General features: G+C 52.7%; 2 protein-coding genes across 2 annotated transcripts; one reads left to right on the top strand and one right to left on the bottom strand.

Annotated features, from left to right (window-relative positions):
* The first annotated feature begins 1,746 nt into the window (after positions 1-1,746).
* CDCP2 (CUB domain containing protein 2) lies at positions 1,747-7,583 on the top strand. Its single transcript, XM_035333974.1, has 6 exons — positions 1,747-2,080; positions 3,462-3,809; positions 3,888-4,226; positions 4,697-5,050; positions 6,569-6,747; positions 6,874-7,583. The coding sequence occupies exons 1-6, from the start codon at positions 2,005-2,007 to the stop codon at positions 7,186-7,188; spliced, it is 1,611 nt and encodes a 536-aa protein (XP_035189865.1). The 5' UTR covers positions 1,747-2,004; the 3' UTR covers positions 7,189-7,583.
* Positions 7,584-13,724: 6,141 nt separating this feature from the next.
* Positions 13,725-18,676, bottom strand: TCEANC2 (transcription elongation factor A N-terminal and central domain containing 2). Its single transcript, XM_035333101.1, has 4 exons — positions 18,520-18,676; positions 17,991-18,132; positions 16,700-16,893; positions 13,725-14,852 (listed from the first exon to the last, which is right to left on the bottom strand). Exons 1-4 carry the CDS (start codon positions 18,619-18,621, stop codon positions 14,664-14,666), a joined length of 627 nt encoding a protein of 208 aa, XP_035188992.1. The 5' UTR covers positions 18,622-18,676; the 3' UTR covers positions 13,725-14,663.
* Positions 18,677-18,745: the final 69 nt, after the last annotated feature.

Below are 18,745 nucleotides of genomic sequence, written 5' to 3'. Positions count from 1 at the left end.
CCCGGAGGCCCCCACGGCTCCGCTGGCGAGAGCGGCCTCACATCGCTTGCTTTCTTCTTCCTCGTGGGCAGCCTAAATACCTTCTTAATTTCATCTCATTATTTCCTGCCTAAATAATTCCTCTTCCTCCTGGGGACCGTGTTTAAACCTTTGATCTTCTCTGAAGTCTCGCAGCCCTGATCACATCCTTTCTATTTAAATGAATCAAATGCCTTTTCGACTCATGATTTATAGATTTGCCCGCCGAGGAATTCAGGGAGCCCCGGCACAGCATGCCTCAAAAAAAAAAACCCGCAGTGTCTCTGGCCCGAGCCAAGGCACCCTGGGCTGAGCCAGAGCACCTCTGGCAAGAGCTGCGTGCTGCAGGCCCTGCCTGGCTCCTCGTCAGGGTTATTGCTGCTCCTCGGCCTCCCCTCGGCCCCTCTGCCCTCCAGCCCGCTCTGCTGGGAGATGGACGGTGCTGCCTGGGCTCGGGCCCAGCCTGGGAATTGCCATCCCCAGGTCAGGAGAGGGTGAATATGCCTGAGGCTGATGGATGCTGTCCCCCGGGATGGGGTCACAGCTGCTGTGCTGCACAGCCTCATCCTCCTGTTTTCTGGGGGGTACCACGGCACGGAGCAGGGCGGCTGAGAGCAGCTGGAGGCTTGGAGGAGAGCGGCCGTGTAGGTGTGGGTGTGCTGGATGCTGTGCCCGGGCCAGCAGTGGATGAGCTGGAGGAAGGTGGGTGATGCTGGCAATGGGGCCGTGGTGAGGACGGCCGTGTCACAGCGATGGAGAATTCAGGAGCACGCTGTCCATGCTCCCAGGGGACCACGGCTGGGAGGGCTGCTCTCACATCCTCGTGGCTGTGGCTAGGGTAGCACACAGGGCACACCGGGCAGTGCGATCAGCCAGCACCACCGGGCATCTCCATCCACGTGCAATCCCTGGGACATGCTCCCAGTGCTCACCAGCACGGCTCCAGTGAGGCGGGGCATGGGGCAGAGAGCCCGGACAAATGTTATCCTTGTTGTTATTACCCATAAATATATGCAGGCACTTAATGACCCTGGCACAGAGCACTTCCTGGCGATTAATGGCCAGTTGGTGTTAATGGTCCTCAGCGGCACCTCGGGCCATCGGCTCCTCCCAGCCCATCATTAATCCACAGGAAATGTCTCAGGCATCGATCCTCATTGCTTAATTAATAAACACAACTTGCTCCCCGGCTGAGATTTAGAGCTACTTGCTGCTTCTTTCCCCACTGCTCTGAAGGTGACTTCTAGAAGCACAGGCCTCTCCCGTACCTTCCTTCATTTTTGGAGGCCTTTGTGGCTTTTCCCCTCCCAGCACTCATCCGAGAGTGGGCTAAGACATCTTTTTGCTCCCAGGCAGGCTGTGAAAAGCCCGATGCTGGGAGGTTTGCATCTTCTGCCCTTCACCCACTGCAGGATGGCGAGGTCTGGCGCTGCAGCATCACGCCTCCAAGACACGGCCGGGCACCTGAAGCGGGGCCGGAGCACTCGTGGTGTTTCTCCGGCTTTTATCAACAGTTGGCTTTGTGCAGCGAGTGCCGCAGTATAAATCACGTTAATTCCTGAGGTACTTTTCCGTGGTGAGTCTGAAATTCCCATTTTGGTTCGCTGTCTTGCCTGGCGAACTAAATTATTTTCATGGCCCCTTAAGGGCATATTGTCAGCCCAGACTTACTGCCGTTATACACCATATCTGAAACATTAATATCTCTTCTAAATATAGTGTATTGACAAGGTATCTGGTATAGTGTAAATCCTTGGGACATTTGATCCAGATCATTAAAACTGAGTGAAGGAAGGGAGGAATAGATCAAGTTACCTTGCCGCTCTTAATTCAAACAAGCGATGAATTATTCATTCCGCTATTAATTCTGCAGTCCTCCTGCTTTTTATTTATTTCTCCCCGTATTTATTTTTTTTCCCTCCCGGACGGACAGCTCTGGAGGGATGCTCGGGCACCGGTGACGGGAGCGCTGCCCGTGCAGGGAGGATGGGGCGCGGGGGCACGGGCTGCCTGGCGGTGCTGGCCCTGCTCTGCGGGGCGCTCGGGGTGGCCCCCAGCACAGGTAAGAGCCTGAATGCCATGGGGACACCGGGGCTGGCCGGGGGAAGGATCCGGCCTGGGAGCCACCCAGGCGTGTGCAGGTGTGTGAGAGGGGTGCGCACTTGGTTTGCTGCATCACGTTGGTTTTATTGAAGATTGCAGGTAGGGATCGTCCTGCTGCGGTTACAGGCATGTTGCTGAAGGGTTTGTTAGCTCATGGAGTTGCACACACCTGTATATATGTTTCTATATACCCCCCCACACATAAATGTGTATATATACACATATAAGTTGCAGTGTACTTGGTAAACCCACATTTTATCTGTACAACGTGCCCCTCGGATGCAGAGTGGGTTTAGTACAAAGCACAGTAACTGAGGGGTCGGGGGACAGCTCAGCCCAGTAACTCGCTAACTGGCAGCATCCCTCCCCAAAAAACAATGCTCCCGAGGCACCAAGTCCCTAATTTCCCAGCTGCCTGCGCCACAGCTGCTCCCCCCTCCTGCGGGCTTCGCTCCTGGAAGTTTAGTTCACTAACGTCAGTCCTTTAGCACAGCCCCGCATCGCTCAGTCACCTCTCCCTATTAATTAGCAAGGCGATGGCGGATCCACCAGCACTGCCACTCCTGCTCACACACATGTGCACGTCAGAACTGCTCACAGCACGGCACCGTGCACCTCCGAGGCACCTTCCCTCGCCAGGAGGTCGCGGTGAACGGCAGCGTGCGATGGCTGAGCTTTGGGTTGAGCCCTTCACCTGTACATCTCTGAGCCCGAATTCACCAATATCACCTTTATGATCAGGGAAAACATCAGCAGCCAGCTAAAAGCTGAAGGGCTGGGCAGCCAGCGGGCTGACCCCACATTTAGCCATCTCTGCCTAAATCCCCTAACTGGGAGCCTGGGGTGCACCTCTTGTCCAGAGGATGCTGAGGTTTCCCCACCAGCACAGGACCAGGGATGTGGCTGCTGGACACCAGCTGGGATGTAACCACGGCCCTGTTAAAACTAACTCTACCTTCTTTTTCCCAGCAAGAAGCAGAAGCGGGCACTGAGCCGTAGGGCTGCAGCCAGCGGGACAAGCTCGTGGACATGGCCGGGTGTGGGAGGGCACCTCTCAGCAGGGCTGGGGTGGAGGGAAGGGAAGGAGAGGGTTATGTGGAGGGACAAAAGGCAGCGGGGGGGACATATGTGCTCCAGGTCTCCCTGGGGATATCTTCTCAGGTCTGGATGAGCCCTGTAGAGGTCCTGGAGTTCTGACAGCACTGGTGGTGGGATGGAGCTGGTGGTGAGATGGATCTGGTGCTGTGCACCCTGTCCCACTGCCCAGCCACCATCCCTTTGGGGTTTTCCTGAAAGAGGGGTGTCATACCTGCCTCCCACCCCTCTCTCCTGCCACCCAGGCATCAAATGCGGCGGGGTGCTCTCGGCACCCTCTGGCAACTTCTCCAGCCCCAACTTCCCGGGGCCGTACCCCTACGAGACAGAGTGCACATGGCTGATCGTGGTGGCCGAGGGCTCCTCTGTCCTGCTCTCCTTCAGCCACTTTGAGCTGGAGTACCATGCCGCCTGCGCCTACGACTACCTCCAGGTCTACAACGGGGCTGCCCGCGACCGGGGCAACCTCCTGGGCACCTTCTGCGGCCACAGCGCCCCGCCGCCCTTCGCCTCCGCCTGGCACGTCATGGCCGTCGTCTTCCGCTCCGACCGGCACGTGGCCAAACGCGGCTTCGCTGCCACCTACCGCAAAGGTAGCAGGGGATGGTGGGGATGTCCATCCATCCATTCATGTGTCCATCCTCCCCCTGACCCCAATTTCTGTGTCTCAGATGCCTGCGGTGGGCAGCTGATGGGGCTGTCCGGGGAGATCACCAGCCCACGGTACCCCGAGAGCTACCCCAATGATGCTGAGTGCCGCTGGAGCATCGGGGGGGCTGGCGGCCCCATCACCCTGGTCTTCGTCGACTTCCAGGTGGAGGGTGGCCAGGGCTGCGGCTTTGACTACGTGGCCCTCTTCGATGGCCCCACCACCACCGCCCCCCGCCTGGGTCGCTACTGCGGCAGCGCCCGGCCACCCCGCACCGTCTCCTCCACCCAGCACCTCCTTGTCCTCTTCAAGTCGGACTTCAACATCGTGGGAAGGGGCTTCAAGGCCCATTTCTACTCAGGTGTGGGGCTTGGGGGTGGTGGTGGGAAGGGTGTGGGGAGGGGGTGGCTGGGATGTGGGGAAGGGGTGATGGTTTGTGGTGCCTTCCCTTCCACGGCAGCTCAAGGAGATGATACTGGGGAGATCTTTGGGGGGAGCTCATGAGATGATGGTGGGAGTTATAGACCATGATGCAAAGCAAATAGCTTCGTTATGGCCCCTCCAGGCCTTAGCTTATCTTTCTCTCAAACAAGAGCTGCACTTTATTGCTTGTCATGTGCCATGGGTTAGGTGCCCTCCCTCTCTGCCCCTGTAGGACACTGCCCATGGCCTCAGCTACCTGGGTTGCTGCCATCCCCCAAAACTCACGGGTGGATGTTGGCCAACCACAAGGTCGAAGAGCAGTAATGTAGAGAGTAGAATAGATTTTAGCAATAAAATGAGTGCTCACTAGCCAGGAGACTTCAGCTTTCTTTATTTTTCCCCAAGCAGGAGAGTGCCAGGAAGTCTACACTGCCATCAAGGGGAATTTCTCCAGCCCTCAGTACCCCAACTTCTATCCCAACAACCTCCAGTGTCAGTGGAGCATCCAGCTGCCCCCAGGCTACCGGATCAAAATCTTCTTCTTGGACCTGGAGCTGGAGGCCCGGAGCAGCCTGACCGGTGGCTGCGACTACGACCGCCTGTCTGCCTTCGACGGCGGTGCCGAGAACACCTCGCTGCTGGGGACGTGGTGTGGGCGCGACAGCCCGGCACCCGTCACCTCCCGTGGCCATCAGCTGCTTTTGGTGTTCCGCACAGACCGCAGCACAGCCAAGAGGGGCTTCTCCCTTGCCTACGTTGGAGGTAAGGTGTCTGCTTCTCCCTGTGGGGTGCAGGAACAAGGGGACTTTTAGGGGATGGAAGCACCAGGAGTGGTGGCCAAGCACTCGGGTGCCAGCTCATGCATTAACACCAGTTACTTTGTGGCTGTGCCTCCGCATCTCGGCTTGCCCAAAGGCCACCAAGCGCCCTGTATGGCACAGCCACGGGTGGAAATGTTGTTTTCTCCTCCATCATGAGCAGCACAGGAGGGGCAGGACCCCGCTGGCCTCACAGGCTTATCCCCACTGCATTCAAGCCCCATCTCCTAGCCGGTGCATCTGAAGCGGTGGCGGGCGGGAGGAACGCCACACAGAGATTTGTCAGCCTCCACAAAAGCCGGCGAATTTATGACGTTGGCTGTATTTCAGGATAATTATATCTGAGCTGACCCATGTGTCGGGGATGATTCATGCCTGTGCTCGGCACAGGATGAGTCTCAGGTCCACGGAGCAGAGGAGCAGCCTCAGCATCCGCGGGCGGACCTGGGCGCAGCGTCCTGTAGAGCTGCTGGCATGGCAGCACAGGAGCCGTGGATGCTGAGCCAGGTGCTCAAGCTTTTATCCCTCAGCAGCATAACCGTACATCATCTGGGATGTAGCAGGAGGGATTTTGGAGTACACAGCTGTGGGAGTTGGACAGGGGATGGAGTTTTCCCCTAGGCCTCTACAGCCAGAGAGGGAGATAGCTTGTACCAGGCACCCAGCAGGGCTACATATCATCCCCAGGACCATGGAAATATAAAAAAAGAGGCATCTCTGCTTCCACAGCTCTTAGTCCATGCAAATATTTCCCTTTTGTCTGGGCCCACGAAGTGAGTTGGGCAGGGCGTGTGTGATTTACGGCTATTTGAATGAAAGCCTTCACGCTGGGAGAGAGGATCCATTTTCTCCTCCTCCTCCTCTTGATCTAATGCACTTTAGTTATTTGGTAAATCTTCTAATGGTTTTATAATGCACTAAGTGTAGCAAAGTGACACTGTTTTTTCATATTGATCTTATTGCATATTACCAGTTTCGTAAGGCCAAGATTCAGAGGGAGTTGGAATAATTCAATAATTCATACTGCCCAAGTGCTTGGTTCGAGCTCAGCGAGGACTAACCTTAGAGGAGTGGGGCATTTTCCTCCCTACTGCCCTCCCTGCACCGCTTTCTTTCTGCACCCCGAGGGGCCACACAGGGTGCCATAGGGAGAGCGTTGGAGAGGGGCTGTGTTTCCTATCACATAACAATTTCTGCATTACAGGTGTAGCTCTTTTTTTCCCCTGAAAAATCATTTATTTGCCTTGGTCCACAAGCCAGAGTTGTGGCAGCGGTGCTGGGTACGACACAAGGCACAACAAAGCCGTGAGACTTGTGTCCCCGCCGGCCCCAGTGCTACCAACTCTGGGTGTCATGGGGACTTTAGTGGTGGATCTGGGACAAGCTGCAGTGGTCGCTGCAGGTGGCACAGCGGGGAAATGCCAGCAATGCCTCACCCATATCTTCTTTTCTGTCCCAACAGTTGTGCCCATGAACGTCAGCTGCACGCGGACGGACTTCCATATCCAGATCCCCGTGCAGGCCCTGGCCCAGCTGGAGAGGAATAAGATTTATTTGGGGATGCCCTCCTGTGCGGCCCACGTGGTCGGCTCGAACTTCAAGATACACACCCGCTTCGACACCTGCGGCACCGAGTCCCAGGTAAAGGTTTGGCAGACCTTCCCTTAAAGCCAGCCAGGCAGGGGTTAGCCCTGGTCCCTCTCAGCGGCTCCTTAGAGCTGCCCCCTGGGAACTGAGCCCTGAGGAGCCTCAACCCTTGTCTTGCAGAGACGAAACAACACCAACATCATCGTCAGCACACTCTACATCGACTTCTCGGCAGGGGACCAGGAGGACGTCCACCGGTATGAGGTGCAGTGCGAGCCGAAGAGGAAGGAAGCCGCGGTCACCCTCGTCGCCGGCCCCGGCCCGCACAGGCTGAGCCAGGTCGAAAACCTGGTGGAGGCCCAGCAGCGGGAGGCAGGAGGGGCAGACACCCGCGAGGCCAAGAGCCAGGACACCAGTGACATCGTCTTCATCAGCATCTGCATCCTGGCCGGGCTCCTCATGGTCATTGCCGTGGTTGGGCTCGTGCTGCTGTAGTGAACTCATCCCTCCTCAGTTCTGAAATGCTCCCCAAAATCCTCCCTCGGCCCAGGCTTAGCGCTAACACAGCTGCTGAGACGGAGGCCCCGAAATGGAGCCCGAGCCCAGCCTCCACCTCCTCGCCGTGCCTGAGGGATCTGGGCAATAGGCAGCCGCTTCCCTTCCCCATCGGTTTTCCTCTGTCTCTCAATCTGTCCATTTGGCTCGGGAATGCACTTCTCGTGCTCCGTAACTCTTCCCGCACCTGCTTCCATTTATTTTCCCTCTGGTGCCGCTACTTTCGGGAAAGTAACGTTGTTTGCCGATGGCTGCAAATAATCCTGTCAATTATTTCTCGCTGAATTCTTGAGCGTACAGACTACCCCCAAATATAGCAATATTTCCAACAAATATTTTCCGTGCTCCCATCCGTGCTTGTGTGGGTGCCATGGATCCGTGCTGGAGGCGGCTGCAGACGCCGACGTCTCCCCTTGGCACGCAGCGATGGGTACAGCGCACGTTGGTGCTTCGGGGAGGTGTCTCCAGTGCCCATATGCAGTGTCTGGGCGGTGGGGATGTGACGAGACGTGCTCATCTCGTGTCCTTGAGCTCCCCGCTGCTTCTCCACGTGTCATCTTCTCACAGGGCTTACCTGAACACTTCAGCCACCCAAAGGCTGAATGAGAGCAATCTGTCCTTTCCCCCGTGCTTGTCTCCTTCCCAGAGTGCCCAGGAGAGCAGTGTGCCCCTCACACCTAAACCCAGGGGCAGGTATCGCTGAGCACCCGGGGAAGTGGCTCTTAAAGAAAGCAGAGTGATCGGTCATCTCCTCCTGGTTTACACTGACCCCTGGGTGCGGGCTGGATGCTGCTAGTGCCTGCTCAGCATCGCTCTCTCCTTGGGATTTTTGGTGTAAGAAAGGCTGGGAAAGGTCTTGTTCCTGTCCCAGTGCAAAACAGGGACAGGATGGAGACCACCTGAGGTCTCCTGGGTGGAAAAGTGGTGGCAGAGGCCAGGAAGGGACTGTTTGGCCACTGGTTTTTAGCCACAGCCAGCCACCGGTGATAAACCACGTCTCCAGCCCAGGGGCACGGTACAGGACCAGCCCCAGCACCTCGTGCCCCTGCACACAGGACCCAGCTGCAGGCAGCACCTCCAGCACATCCCCTCCGTGTCCCCGGGACGGGGCAGGTCACCACGCTGGCACTTCCCAGGCTGGACAAAATCCTCTTGTAGCTGGTCAGGGCACGGGGCTGGAGCACAGGCTGGGCTCCCTGCCACCCTCCTGGCCTCGGACAACCTCTCGCCATCAATGGGGCTCTGTGCACATGGTGCTCGCTGAGCTGCCGAGCGTGACGGGAGACAGCGAGTCCCAGGATGTGAGATGCTGGATAATCACGGGGATTTGTTCCACCTTTTATTGTGGCTGCTGGGAGCTGGGCATGCTGCACGCAGGGTCAGTGGCCAGGGCGCTGTTGATAGTTGGTGCCCTTTCCGTCTGCTTCCAGGGGTGGTTTAGGTGGTCTGCTTCCAGGGCCAGGTTTCCACGCTAACCCGGCCATAAAAGCTAACTCCGTCTCGATGCTTTCTCAAGCAGATGTGTCGCACACTCCGCTTGCTGGGGATTTATGTGGCCTGAGGGGCGCAGTGAGATTCTGCTGATTCTCGCCTTTCTTTCAAGGTAATAATACAACGTTTGTGGGCTTGGTGGCTGCAGAAAGAGAGAAAACTCTCAGCACTGACTGGGTGTCCCCCCTTAGCAGGCAACCCCTCTTTGGTGGTTTACTCCTTGAAATACCCAGCGAGAGCTTTTTCCTCGGTGAGCCCAGTGGTACCTGGGGTGCTGGTGCTGGGCACAGACCCCGCTGCTGCAGTGGGTCCCTCGGCGGGGCTGTTTCTCCTTCTCACCAAGCATGTCCTGTGGCTGGGAGCATGCCACGGTATGCAGCAGCACCATCTGCCTTGGGGAAGAGGCGCTTCTTAGAGGAAACAGCTCCAAAATACTGAGCAGATGCTGGTGTTCCCTGTGCGGGATGCGTTTGGGGTTATCCAGGACAGCGGGGTTTGTAACACCGGCAGCCCCAGTGAGCTGATGTCCCGTGCAGGGGCCGTGAAGTCTGGCTCCGTACCTGCTTTCACTCTTTATCTTATTTTTTCCTTTCTCCAAGAATGCCAGGAATGAGGCAGCTCTGCTCCTCTAATCCACTCTCCCCGCCCAAACCTGCATCCCCTCCTCGAGCAAGCCTCTACATTTCATTTAATAGCGACTGCCCCGGGGCGGCGGCATGGGGAGATGGTAGACTCGCACCTCCTTGCGAGTAGAGGGTAGAGGTGGGCACAGCGTGGGGACACGGCCAGCCCCCTGCCACCCCATTACCTTGCAGATTCAGGTACCTGCCGGAGACCCTCGGCAGCACAGATGAGGAGGCAGCCGTCGTCAGCCCTGCCAGCTGGGGAGACATAATGGATCAAGCATATGGACAATTAAAAATGCAACGACGGCGTTTACTGGGAGTTGTTGTTTCCCAGCTTATTTTAAGCAGCGATCGCTCCCATTTCCCGGCCGTCACGCCCCTGGGGACAGCAAGGTCATCCTCCCCTCTGCTCCCTGGGGGGTTTTGGTGTGTAGAGGCATAACGGGACATTTGGGGAACGTGGGGAGCAGTTATGCTCAAAGGATGGCATCACCTTACAAGTCACCCCAAACCCTGTACTACCAACAGCCTTGCCTGAGCACCCCTGGGGGCTGGCAGGGCTCCCCACTGCAGCACAGCCTTTGCGGGTGCTTGCTCCCAGCCCTGGCAGCAAGGCAGGTCCATGGGGTCTGGCTTTGAGGCTGCCCCTGCCTCCCCTCTCAGGCTTACCCTGCACCTCACAGCCACCCTCCTCCTCCTCCTGCCATCCGGGACACGAGTGTGGTGTTTGCAGTGTGAGCATTTCAGCTGAGGCAAAATATTGGCTGCAGGAAAAAGGGTTTTGCCATCTGGGCTGGCTGTGTTAAAAGAAGAACGTTTGTCCATCATAGGGGCACCCTTTATAGGGAGATAACTGCTCGGTATGTAATAATATGTAATTAGCAAGGATTATCCCATAATCTAGTCTAATTGACAGCGATCATGGATGTTGTTCAGTGGACTGCCAGCAGAATTAGCGCATCATTAATTGCAGTGTAACCCTGGCATCCCCCTGTTTGCATCCTCCAGCCTGCTGGAGCACCTCAGTGCCTCAGTTTCCCCTGCTGCCCTTGTAACCCAGCGCTGGGGTGTCGGGAGCCGCCTGGCCAGGCTCTTGCAGCTCTTTGTTGGCTCTGTGAGCCAAATTGTGTCTGCCCCCACCACGAGAGCTGCAATACTACAGAGGGAGGTGGGTGCAGTGGGGGGCTGTGGTTCCCCTTCATTGGGGAAGGGGCACAGGGGGGATGTGTGAAGGAAGACATCTGGGGCTGCTCCTTGTCTGAACACCTCTAAGCCCAGGGCCAGCCACCAGCCGAGCAAACCCTTCTCATTGCCGGGCTGCCAGAGAAGGAGATCTGAAAGTTTGGGTTCTTTGTGGAGAAGCCTTTGAAGAGCCTCTTGAAAGATGAAAAACGCTGAGGCGCTGTGCGCGTTCTTTCAGGAAGGACGGGGAGGTCTCGGCTACTCCCTTCTTCTCTCGCCCAAGCAATTTGCAGCGGGATGAAGCCCTCCTTCGCCCCGCCTGCTGATGGGGATTGCTGCTCACCTCTGGGAAGGGCTTCCCTTCTTTCTGCTCCTTGCAGCAGGACTCTGCAGATCCCTCAGCTTCGTGTACTCTTGTGCTGAAAGGAGTGTGTGGGCTCGGCTTAATCTCGTAGGAAAAGGGGAATAAATAAATAAATAAATAAATAAATAAATAATAAAAAAAAATCCATCCTTTTAACCTGAAGGGGTTTCCCCAGTGTGAAGACAGGAGCTTGTGGAGTCCCACACTTTGCAAAGTGTCAAAGTGTCTGGCACCCTGCAGCTGCCACCACGCAACAGTCACAGGGTAAAACCAGAGGCAAAAGCAGAAGTGCACACCCGGATCAGTGAGACCCAGCCCCAGGTTGCACAAGGGGCCTTTTTGCCCCCCGTCCGGATGTGTGACCCTTGTGGTGGGAGAAACAGAGCAGTGGACGGTCCTCCAGGCCCCACGTGTCCCTGCACCGTGGCTCGTCAGTGCTGCTGGCACAGGGATGTGGCACAGGGCACTCTAACCCATCAGCTCACTTCCAACAGCCAACTTCCAACAAAGAGGGCAAATCTGGTCTTTATAGAGTAATTTAAAACTTGGCTGCTGAGTACCAAGTTACTGAGCATCCCCTCATCACACTCAGCATCGCTCTTTGAGAAAAGAAAGCCCTGTTTTGGCCTATTGCTTTTTCTTCTCAGTTTTTGTCTTTTTTCCCCACCTTCCTTCCTGGTTTTGTCCTTACACCATTCCCTTCTTTCTGGTTCCCCTGTGCTGCATGTCTCACACCAGCCCTTGGAGATCTCTTCCAGTTCCTCCACAGCTCAGCCTGTGAATCTTCATCCCAAACGTTGCTGCTAGCTTTAACATCAGGTTGCAAGAGCTGGGCCCAGAACTATATGCTTAGGTCCCTTAGAAAACAAGTTGTAAAAGAATTAGCCCTTAAATAGAGGAAAATTAGATGAGTTTTCTGGTATGCAGTAACTGCATCCCTGCAGTTAATTCCCAAAAGAGAAGTATTTGGTACATACTGAGAATGAGGCCAAAAACTCTTCTCTGCAACGTGTGCTTCAAAGAGCTGAAAGGCATCCATCCAAAATAGATCGAGCAACAACAAAATCTCATTTCCCTGAAGTCTGTTGAGAAAAGAGAGGCATCAGGGACCAGGAGAGGATGTGATAAAGTCGCCTAAAAGAGATGGACCTGGTAGAACTTTGTTTGTGCCCCAGAACAAAGTCTGATGGCATAGAAGAGACGGAGCCTGTAGTTAGTGTGGAGCAGAAGGGCTCACGTGCATCTCCAAGTTGTGCCATGCCACCTGTGGGCTGGGGAAAGCGCTGTGACGGCACTGCTTGGGCAGCTCGTGAGATTACAGCAAACTGCTCCCAGGCAGGCCTGCTGACAGCTGCTATCTCTGGTGGCCTGCACCACTTCGAAAGCTAACGTGCACAGGCTGAGATGCAATCAGGTTTTGCAAAGAAAGTACTCTAGGCCACGGTAGGTCCTTGCTGATGTCCACACTGACCTTGTTTTTGAATTTTACAGTGCTGTTATGAACGGTATCCCTGCCCCAGGAGTGTTTACTAGCAAGAGAGAAAAGCATCCCCATCCCTCCCCACTACTACAGTGGGCTCCCAGAGGTAACTTGTAAAAGCAGAAGTGGATTTTGCTGAGTGGCTCTTGGAAGAAATGCCACTGCTGTAGAGCAGTTTGCTTTCAGACAGCAAGTGCTGGGACAGGCAGCTGCTACCTGCAGACAGGCTGAGCTGTATCTATTTGGGTGATTCCTTACTCTCTCCACTAGATGTGTCTTGCAATCCAAGGCACAGCACTGCATAGATAGGCCAAAGTTCTGCTGGGGTACCTGAGCTGTGTGGGAAACTTCTCTGCTCTGGCTTTCACGAGGACCGACAGTTCCTCATTTCCCACATTTTTGCTTCTCACACAGTAGCTAAATATAGAAAACGCAGCCCAGCACCAGGAACAGAAAGCTGAAAATAAACACTGCAGGTCATGGCGTTGCAGCTCTGGAAGCAAAACCTAAGGCACTCATTGATCCTGAAGCCCTTTCATGACAGTCCAAGATACGTGAATTCAATTACAGCTGTGCAGTCTGAGGTTACTTAAGCGGGAAATGGATCTGATCGCTTGTAAGAAATTGCGGGGTTTCACCTCTCTTGCTACAGACTGGTCATCAGGTGTTAACGTCTTTATTGACGCGTTATCCCTAGAGTCACCACTCAGGCTGCCGATTTGTGGCGTACTTTCTCCAGCACACCTATCATTAACTTCCTACCAGTGAAATTTCTGCACGCCTAGGCTCAGCCAGAGCACTGGTTTTGAAAAAAAAGCCAGCTATGAGGATACCTTAATGGCACACAACAGAAATGGTCCTGCACTGCCCCAAGCAAACAAAACGGGGCTTAGATCTTCTTAAGAGAACCTGCAATGACATAATAAATTTTACAGAGTTCAACACTTAAGGTAAGTTTTGGGTGTTTTGCTTTTTTTAATGTTCAGGGAAGAAAAAAGCATTTAGCAGATCCACTTACTGACACCCAGTCCTGTTTAGGATGAAGTGAACACAGACTAATGCGCAGCTTTCCCACTGCATTATCTGTCCTTAAGTGACTCTCTTGAGATCAGAGTGCTGACCATGACTGATCAAAGCACACTCCCTTATGCTATACTAGACTTCTCGCCCCTGTTAACTCGGAAAATGGTTTGTGACCAGTCCCTTGTACCAGCACAGAGAACAGAGAGCGCTTTATTGCCTACCAGCAGAGAAAGACTGTGCCTGTCACAGCCTTAATAATAGCACACAGAGAACAAGACGACTTGTGGTACTAAAGAAATCAGAGTAAATATGAAAGGCAAGATTTTCGGTTTTTAATAACCAGAAGCAATTCATACAATAGTTTGCTGCTTAAATTTGTTTACACAATCATTCTGAAACACGTTCTTTTTGGAGGAAAAAAGCCTTTGCATGGAATATTTTCCTTATGACCTAATTGTAATTAGAAAATTCATTTCAAGTTTTTTATGTTACACTAAAAACAAGCACCAGATTTTAATCATGAGGGAGGTGTGGAAGTCTGTCTGAGTGAGTTGCTCATTAAGCAGAGGTATTAGATAGCACCCATACCCCAGGGCATTTTGGTTTTCACCCCAGGGTTTCAGAAAATGCCCACCATCACAGGGTGACTGAGCCTATGGAAGGATGAATAGAGAATTATTGAAACCCATTTTGTATCCAACTGCAGAATGCAGGGGAGATCACTTGGCTTGGGTAAACAGGTAGCTCTTGCCACATCCAGGGTCCAGTTACAACAGACTTGGCTGATTTATGGTTAACTAGGATTTGCAGTTATCCTCTAGGAATCCCTTCCCATGGAACAATTACCCTGAATTCCCACTATTTCCTATCAGCCCAGCACAAAGCTGTTAAATGTTATTTAAATAATTACACCTGAAGACCCATCTCAGGGATGGAGCCAAACCGAGGCATGACAAACCAACAGACGTAAGAAACAAGTGAGTCAGCACAGATGGCTTTTTAGCAGGAAAATATACAGCGGAGTAGAAGATACTTTTTGAGCAACAACCCTACACAGACTCCCACCAACTCCGATTTACAGCACCACTTTCATCATTGGTAGTTCTTGCCTTCAGCAGCCCTGTTAATAGAGCGGTGCCAAGTGAGTCACCCCGTCAGCACTTCTGCACGCCCCTTACGACAGAGAGGGTTCCCGGTTCCACGGAGATGCAGGCACATGAAGTTCTCGTTCAGCAGCAAGCACGACACCTCACTTTTTATGGCTCTGTACAAACGCAGGGACAGTGAGCGTGCCAGTCTTGACTTCTGCTCGGATTTCAGGTTTGTGCTTTAATGAGAAGACAAGAGCTCGCACCATTCTGCGATACGGCGTGCTAATGAGACGGGAAGAGAGATGAAAAGCTTCTCGCTCAATATTTTCAGCCAGTGGGTGATCAATCTGAAAACAGCAAAGTATAAAATTAGATCTCTACATTTAATAAGGAGACCGACTGATTGAAATTGGAGTTTGGTGTTTTTCAGTGCTTCTTCGTTAATCAGCATAGATTCGAGGAAATCTACTTCTCATCACAAGTGCAACAGGAAGAACAATTTAATTCCACCCTAGCAATTAAGGAACACAGCAACATGGTCAGTAGCAGGGAACATGTTCACATCTCCAGCTGGGTGGCAGCGCTTTGCCATCACGACAGGAAACTAATCTGCAGCTAGCTTTGGGTATCCAGTTGAACGACAATTCTAAGCTACGTCGTACTGTCTCCATTAAGATCACTTTTTGATCTCGCTGATAGAAGGCACCTTGGATACTATTTTAAACTCGGTTCCAACAGCAACTCTAAGACACGCCAAACACTTGGCAACTCTGCCTGGTGCTATAAAGGGAAATGTGGGCTCTGTGTGTGTGGAAGGAGGTATAATTAAGAAGGCAGAAAGGGATTTACTAAATGTTAATTACGTAGTTATTGCTTCAACATGTGCCAAAACCTGTAATTTAGCACAGCTTAGAAAAAAATCCCCTGCCCATCAAGAAATTGTTTTAATTTCACTTCTGCCTTTTGTGACAGGGAATCTCCCATGCCTCCCATACAGGAGATTCCAGCATGCCAACCAGTATTCCTCCAAGTCCTTTGCCCAACACTTTTACTCTCTTTGTGCTACCCATCACTAAACTGTCCCTCTGCCAGTCCGCACTAGAAATTCGACTGAATCCATTCAGCTCCCATTCTCCCTCCTTATCAACCTCTCAGGTGTCCCTGCTTTCCATTTTCTGGACTTCTGTGGCTCCTCTTATCTATGCTGTTCATTGTGCTGATAAAAGCTCCCTCTGCAGATACGGTGGTAGCTACAAGCCAGAAGGGCAGCTTTCCTCATCATAATTTCAGGTGAGTCCTGTCCGGAGGTGATTCTGCCTTGTCCTGCCTTACCCAACGCCACTTGTTTGAGGGTGATATCACAGTCTTCATGTCCCACAGGCTCAAACTTTACCAGCAGCCTTATTGCTGTGCACAGAGCTGCTTTCCAAGAAAATAAGCTTGACCCAGCAGCCCAGCAAAAGGGAACTCCCAAGAAAACCATTCTGAGGCATTCCCACAGCAAGTCACCCTTTAGTTCCGCCTCAGTCCAGGCGGATGGGAAGTTGGAGAGGCTGCTCTCATAGACAGCAAACACAGCTTTGAAACTTGAGTGCTTATCACTTTTCTTGCCATTTAAAGGATAACTAATGAATAAATTAAAAGGATAATAATTACAGAGTTTTATAGACAAGCAAACTAGTCATTAAGCCTTACAGTAAAATCCTGTTCGTTTACTTAAAGATACCAGAGGGATCTGGTATTTATCGCCACTTTATATATTGTCAACTTTGCCTCTATGTTTTCGCAACAGATGTCAATTTACAAATGTTTAATTACTTAAATATGAAACACCCAGAAGGTCCCAGTGTTGTTTTAACTGCTGATAAGTAACAGTGAAAACTTTGTTCTACTAACTTCTTTCACAGCCCAGCTACAGTAGATAGACAGCTATTCTGTTAGCTGGTTACTTAAATGTGCAATATGCACCTCGCTTACAATTAGCACATTTACTTGGTTAATAATAATTATTAAAATAAAACCTACCTTTACAACAAAGGCACTGATAAATGGGGACATGGGGAGAATCACTGAATATAGGAACTCTTGTCCCCACTCTGCCAGCAGGACCAGCTTTATAGAAACTATGACTGAAAAAGGCTTGTCCAGCTTGTTCCTACGGGGAATTACCCTTTGAGCCAAAGATTAACGCTACCTCGAGATCCAGGGCTTCACAAAGCAGCTTCCGTGCATTCTTTCTGAACGCCTCAGTCTTGGGATCACTCCTGACTTCTATTGAGGGCCTGTTTGAATGGTTTTTGATGAAAGTTCGCCACTGCGTGTAAACATCTTTGGCAAGGCTGGCCACGTCGTGATCTGAATGTTTGCGCATCTTATTCACGGTGTGACCTGGAAAACAGCAACAGCTCCTTCAGCTTCGGTAGGGGGACCAAATACACCAGACACCAGCCAAGCTGGTGCTCAAGCAGCCAAATATTTTTAATTCAGGCAGCGTCAGCGAAACAAGCAAAGCACTGACGCAAAGGTAAATATAAAATAACTAGGAATGAAGACTGAAGTTCTCACTCATGGACCCCTGCAAGTGATTTTGCCTGAGCAATTAGCAAAGAATTGAGTTATACAACTGAAAATTACTTTCCCACATCACCAAGGTGTGGAGAGGCACTTACATATTACAGGAATTTTCTACGCAGGTAGTGGATCTGGTGAAAGTGTGTAAAATTGGCCAACAAAGAGTGCTTTTTTTTTTCTTTTAACTGAAATTTTAAGGAAGCAGATGTTGCTGGTGATAGTCATAGGGTTTTAACACACAAACATCACGGTGACACAAACAGAATCTTCCCAATCGACACAGGCTTGCCAGTGCAGAGACACTTTCCTTTGAGAGGAGACAAAAGGGATCTTTTTGCAGCGTGGTATTTCTTTCTGACCAGTAGCGCCGTTGGCCAGAAGATGTCACTGTTAGGCTTCTGTGGATCTTGCAGCAGCTCTATTCAGAAAGCCCCACTTGCCTTCGAAAACGAGAGGCAAACTGTGTCTTTCCCCTTACTTCTGAGTTGTCATTTGTCACGTTCGGTTCATTCAGGCTTTTCCTGAGACATTTTCAGTGCCTGCGTGAACGGGCTGGGCTGCAAGAGCCACAGAAGCCTAACGGTGCCATCTTCTCACTGGCAAAAAAAAAAAAAAAAAAAAAAAAAGGGGCCACCGTGACCGTCTGTCACTCCTGGATATTCTGTGCCATGTATGAACTGCACAGCCAGGAAAGGCAGGGACCGTGCAGTCTCACATCATCCCTCCCCCATGTCCCACAGAAAGCAGTCGGGCACAGGCCTGTGCTGTCTGCATGGCGCTGCCCTTCTGCTGGGGATTTCTCAGTGAGGATGTAGTAAAGCATCCTCTTATCTTTAAAAACCTTGGGGGATGGTCTCTTTTGCACCGACAAGCCAAGCAGACACAACAAGCAGCTGAAATCAGAGAAGAAATACCTATTTTTGTTGACAGTAACACTTCCTTGGAAGGTATTTTCTTCTTCAGTTCCCCCAAAGCTTCGATCAGATTCTCTTTCGGCTGCCCAGGAAGCTCGAGCATAGACTTCCACCGCTTTATGTCTTCCACGACCACAACTCTCTGGAAATGAGAAAAGCATTTAGGAAAGCAGAACACTCTTGTAATAATTAAGGACGTTGGCTTCACCCCAGCTAATGGGGTTGCAATCTGTATGTGAATTACTGTCTACGGCATGCAGCACAGCACGGAATACACCTCGGCACAGAGCTACGGGGACTCAGGACAGACAGAAGGGATAAAACGCATAGTCTTGTTATGTCAAACTTAGGGGAAGCGGTAGGAAACAGCCGCTAGAAAGGAAAATTTGGGAGTTTAAGGATACTGCACTACAAAGATCTCAATCGCAAAAAGGGGATCCCGGCGTTTCGAGGCGTGTGAGCCGCCGTGGGGGCTGCAGGCCCCCCGTCCCCCCGTCCCCTCAGGGGCCGCGACCCGCCCGGGACCTGCCCTGAGGGCCTCGAGCGGGGCCTGCCGCAGGGCCGGGGGCTCCGGCCGGGTGCTGCGGGGGCCCTGCGGGGAGCGGGCCCGCCGCACCACGAAGCGCTCCATGCCGCCGCGCTCCCCTCCCGGAAGGCGCCGTGTAGTTCCGCCGCGCGTCAAGCCCCCTTCATGTGGCCGGGGGCAAGCCGCGGAGAGAACTACATCTCCCAGCAGGCTGCGCGAGGAGGAGGGT

The sequence above is a fragment of the Oxyura jamaicensis genome, chromosome 8, assembly GCF_011077185.1.
Source record: "Oxyura jamaicensis isolate SHBP4307 breed ruddy duck chromosome 8, BPBGC_Ojam_1.0, whole genome shotgun sequence".
NCBI classification, from domain to species: domain Eukaryota; kingdom Metazoa; phylum Chordata; class Aves; order Anseriformes; family Anatidae; genus Oxyura; species Oxyura jamaicensis.
The sequence above is the reverse complement of the archived record's forward strand: the minus strand, read 5'-3'. Positions and strand labels throughout refer to the sequence as shown.

Bases quoted from the DNA above. Each gene is read 5' to 3' on its own strand.
- CDCP2 (XM_035333974.1), top strand. From the start codon at position 2,005: ATGGGGCGCGGGGGCACGGGCTGCCTGGCGGTGCTGGCCCTGCTCTGC. The intron at 3,810-3,887 runs GTAGCAGGGGAT...TCTGTGTCTCAG, and splicing joins CGCTGCCACCTACCGCAAAG to ATGCCTGCGGTGGGCAGCTG. The intron at 4,227-4,696 runs GTGTGGGGCTTG...TTCCCCAAGCAG, and splicing joins CAAGGCCCATTTCTACTCAG to GAGAGTGCCAGGAAGTCTAC.
- TCEANC2 (XM_035333101.1), bottom strand. From the start codon at position 18,621: ATGGAGCGCTTCGTGGTGCGGCGGGCCCGCTCCCCGCAGGGCCCCCGC. The intron at 16,894-17,990 runs GTATTTCTTCTC...GCTGTTTTCCAG, and splicing joins GTTACTGTCAACAAAAATAG to GTCACACCGTGAATAAGATG. The intron at 14,853-16,699 runs GTAGCGTTAATC...TGCTGTTTTCAG, and splicing joins GTGAAGCCCTGGATCTCGAG to ATTGATCACCCACTGGCTGA.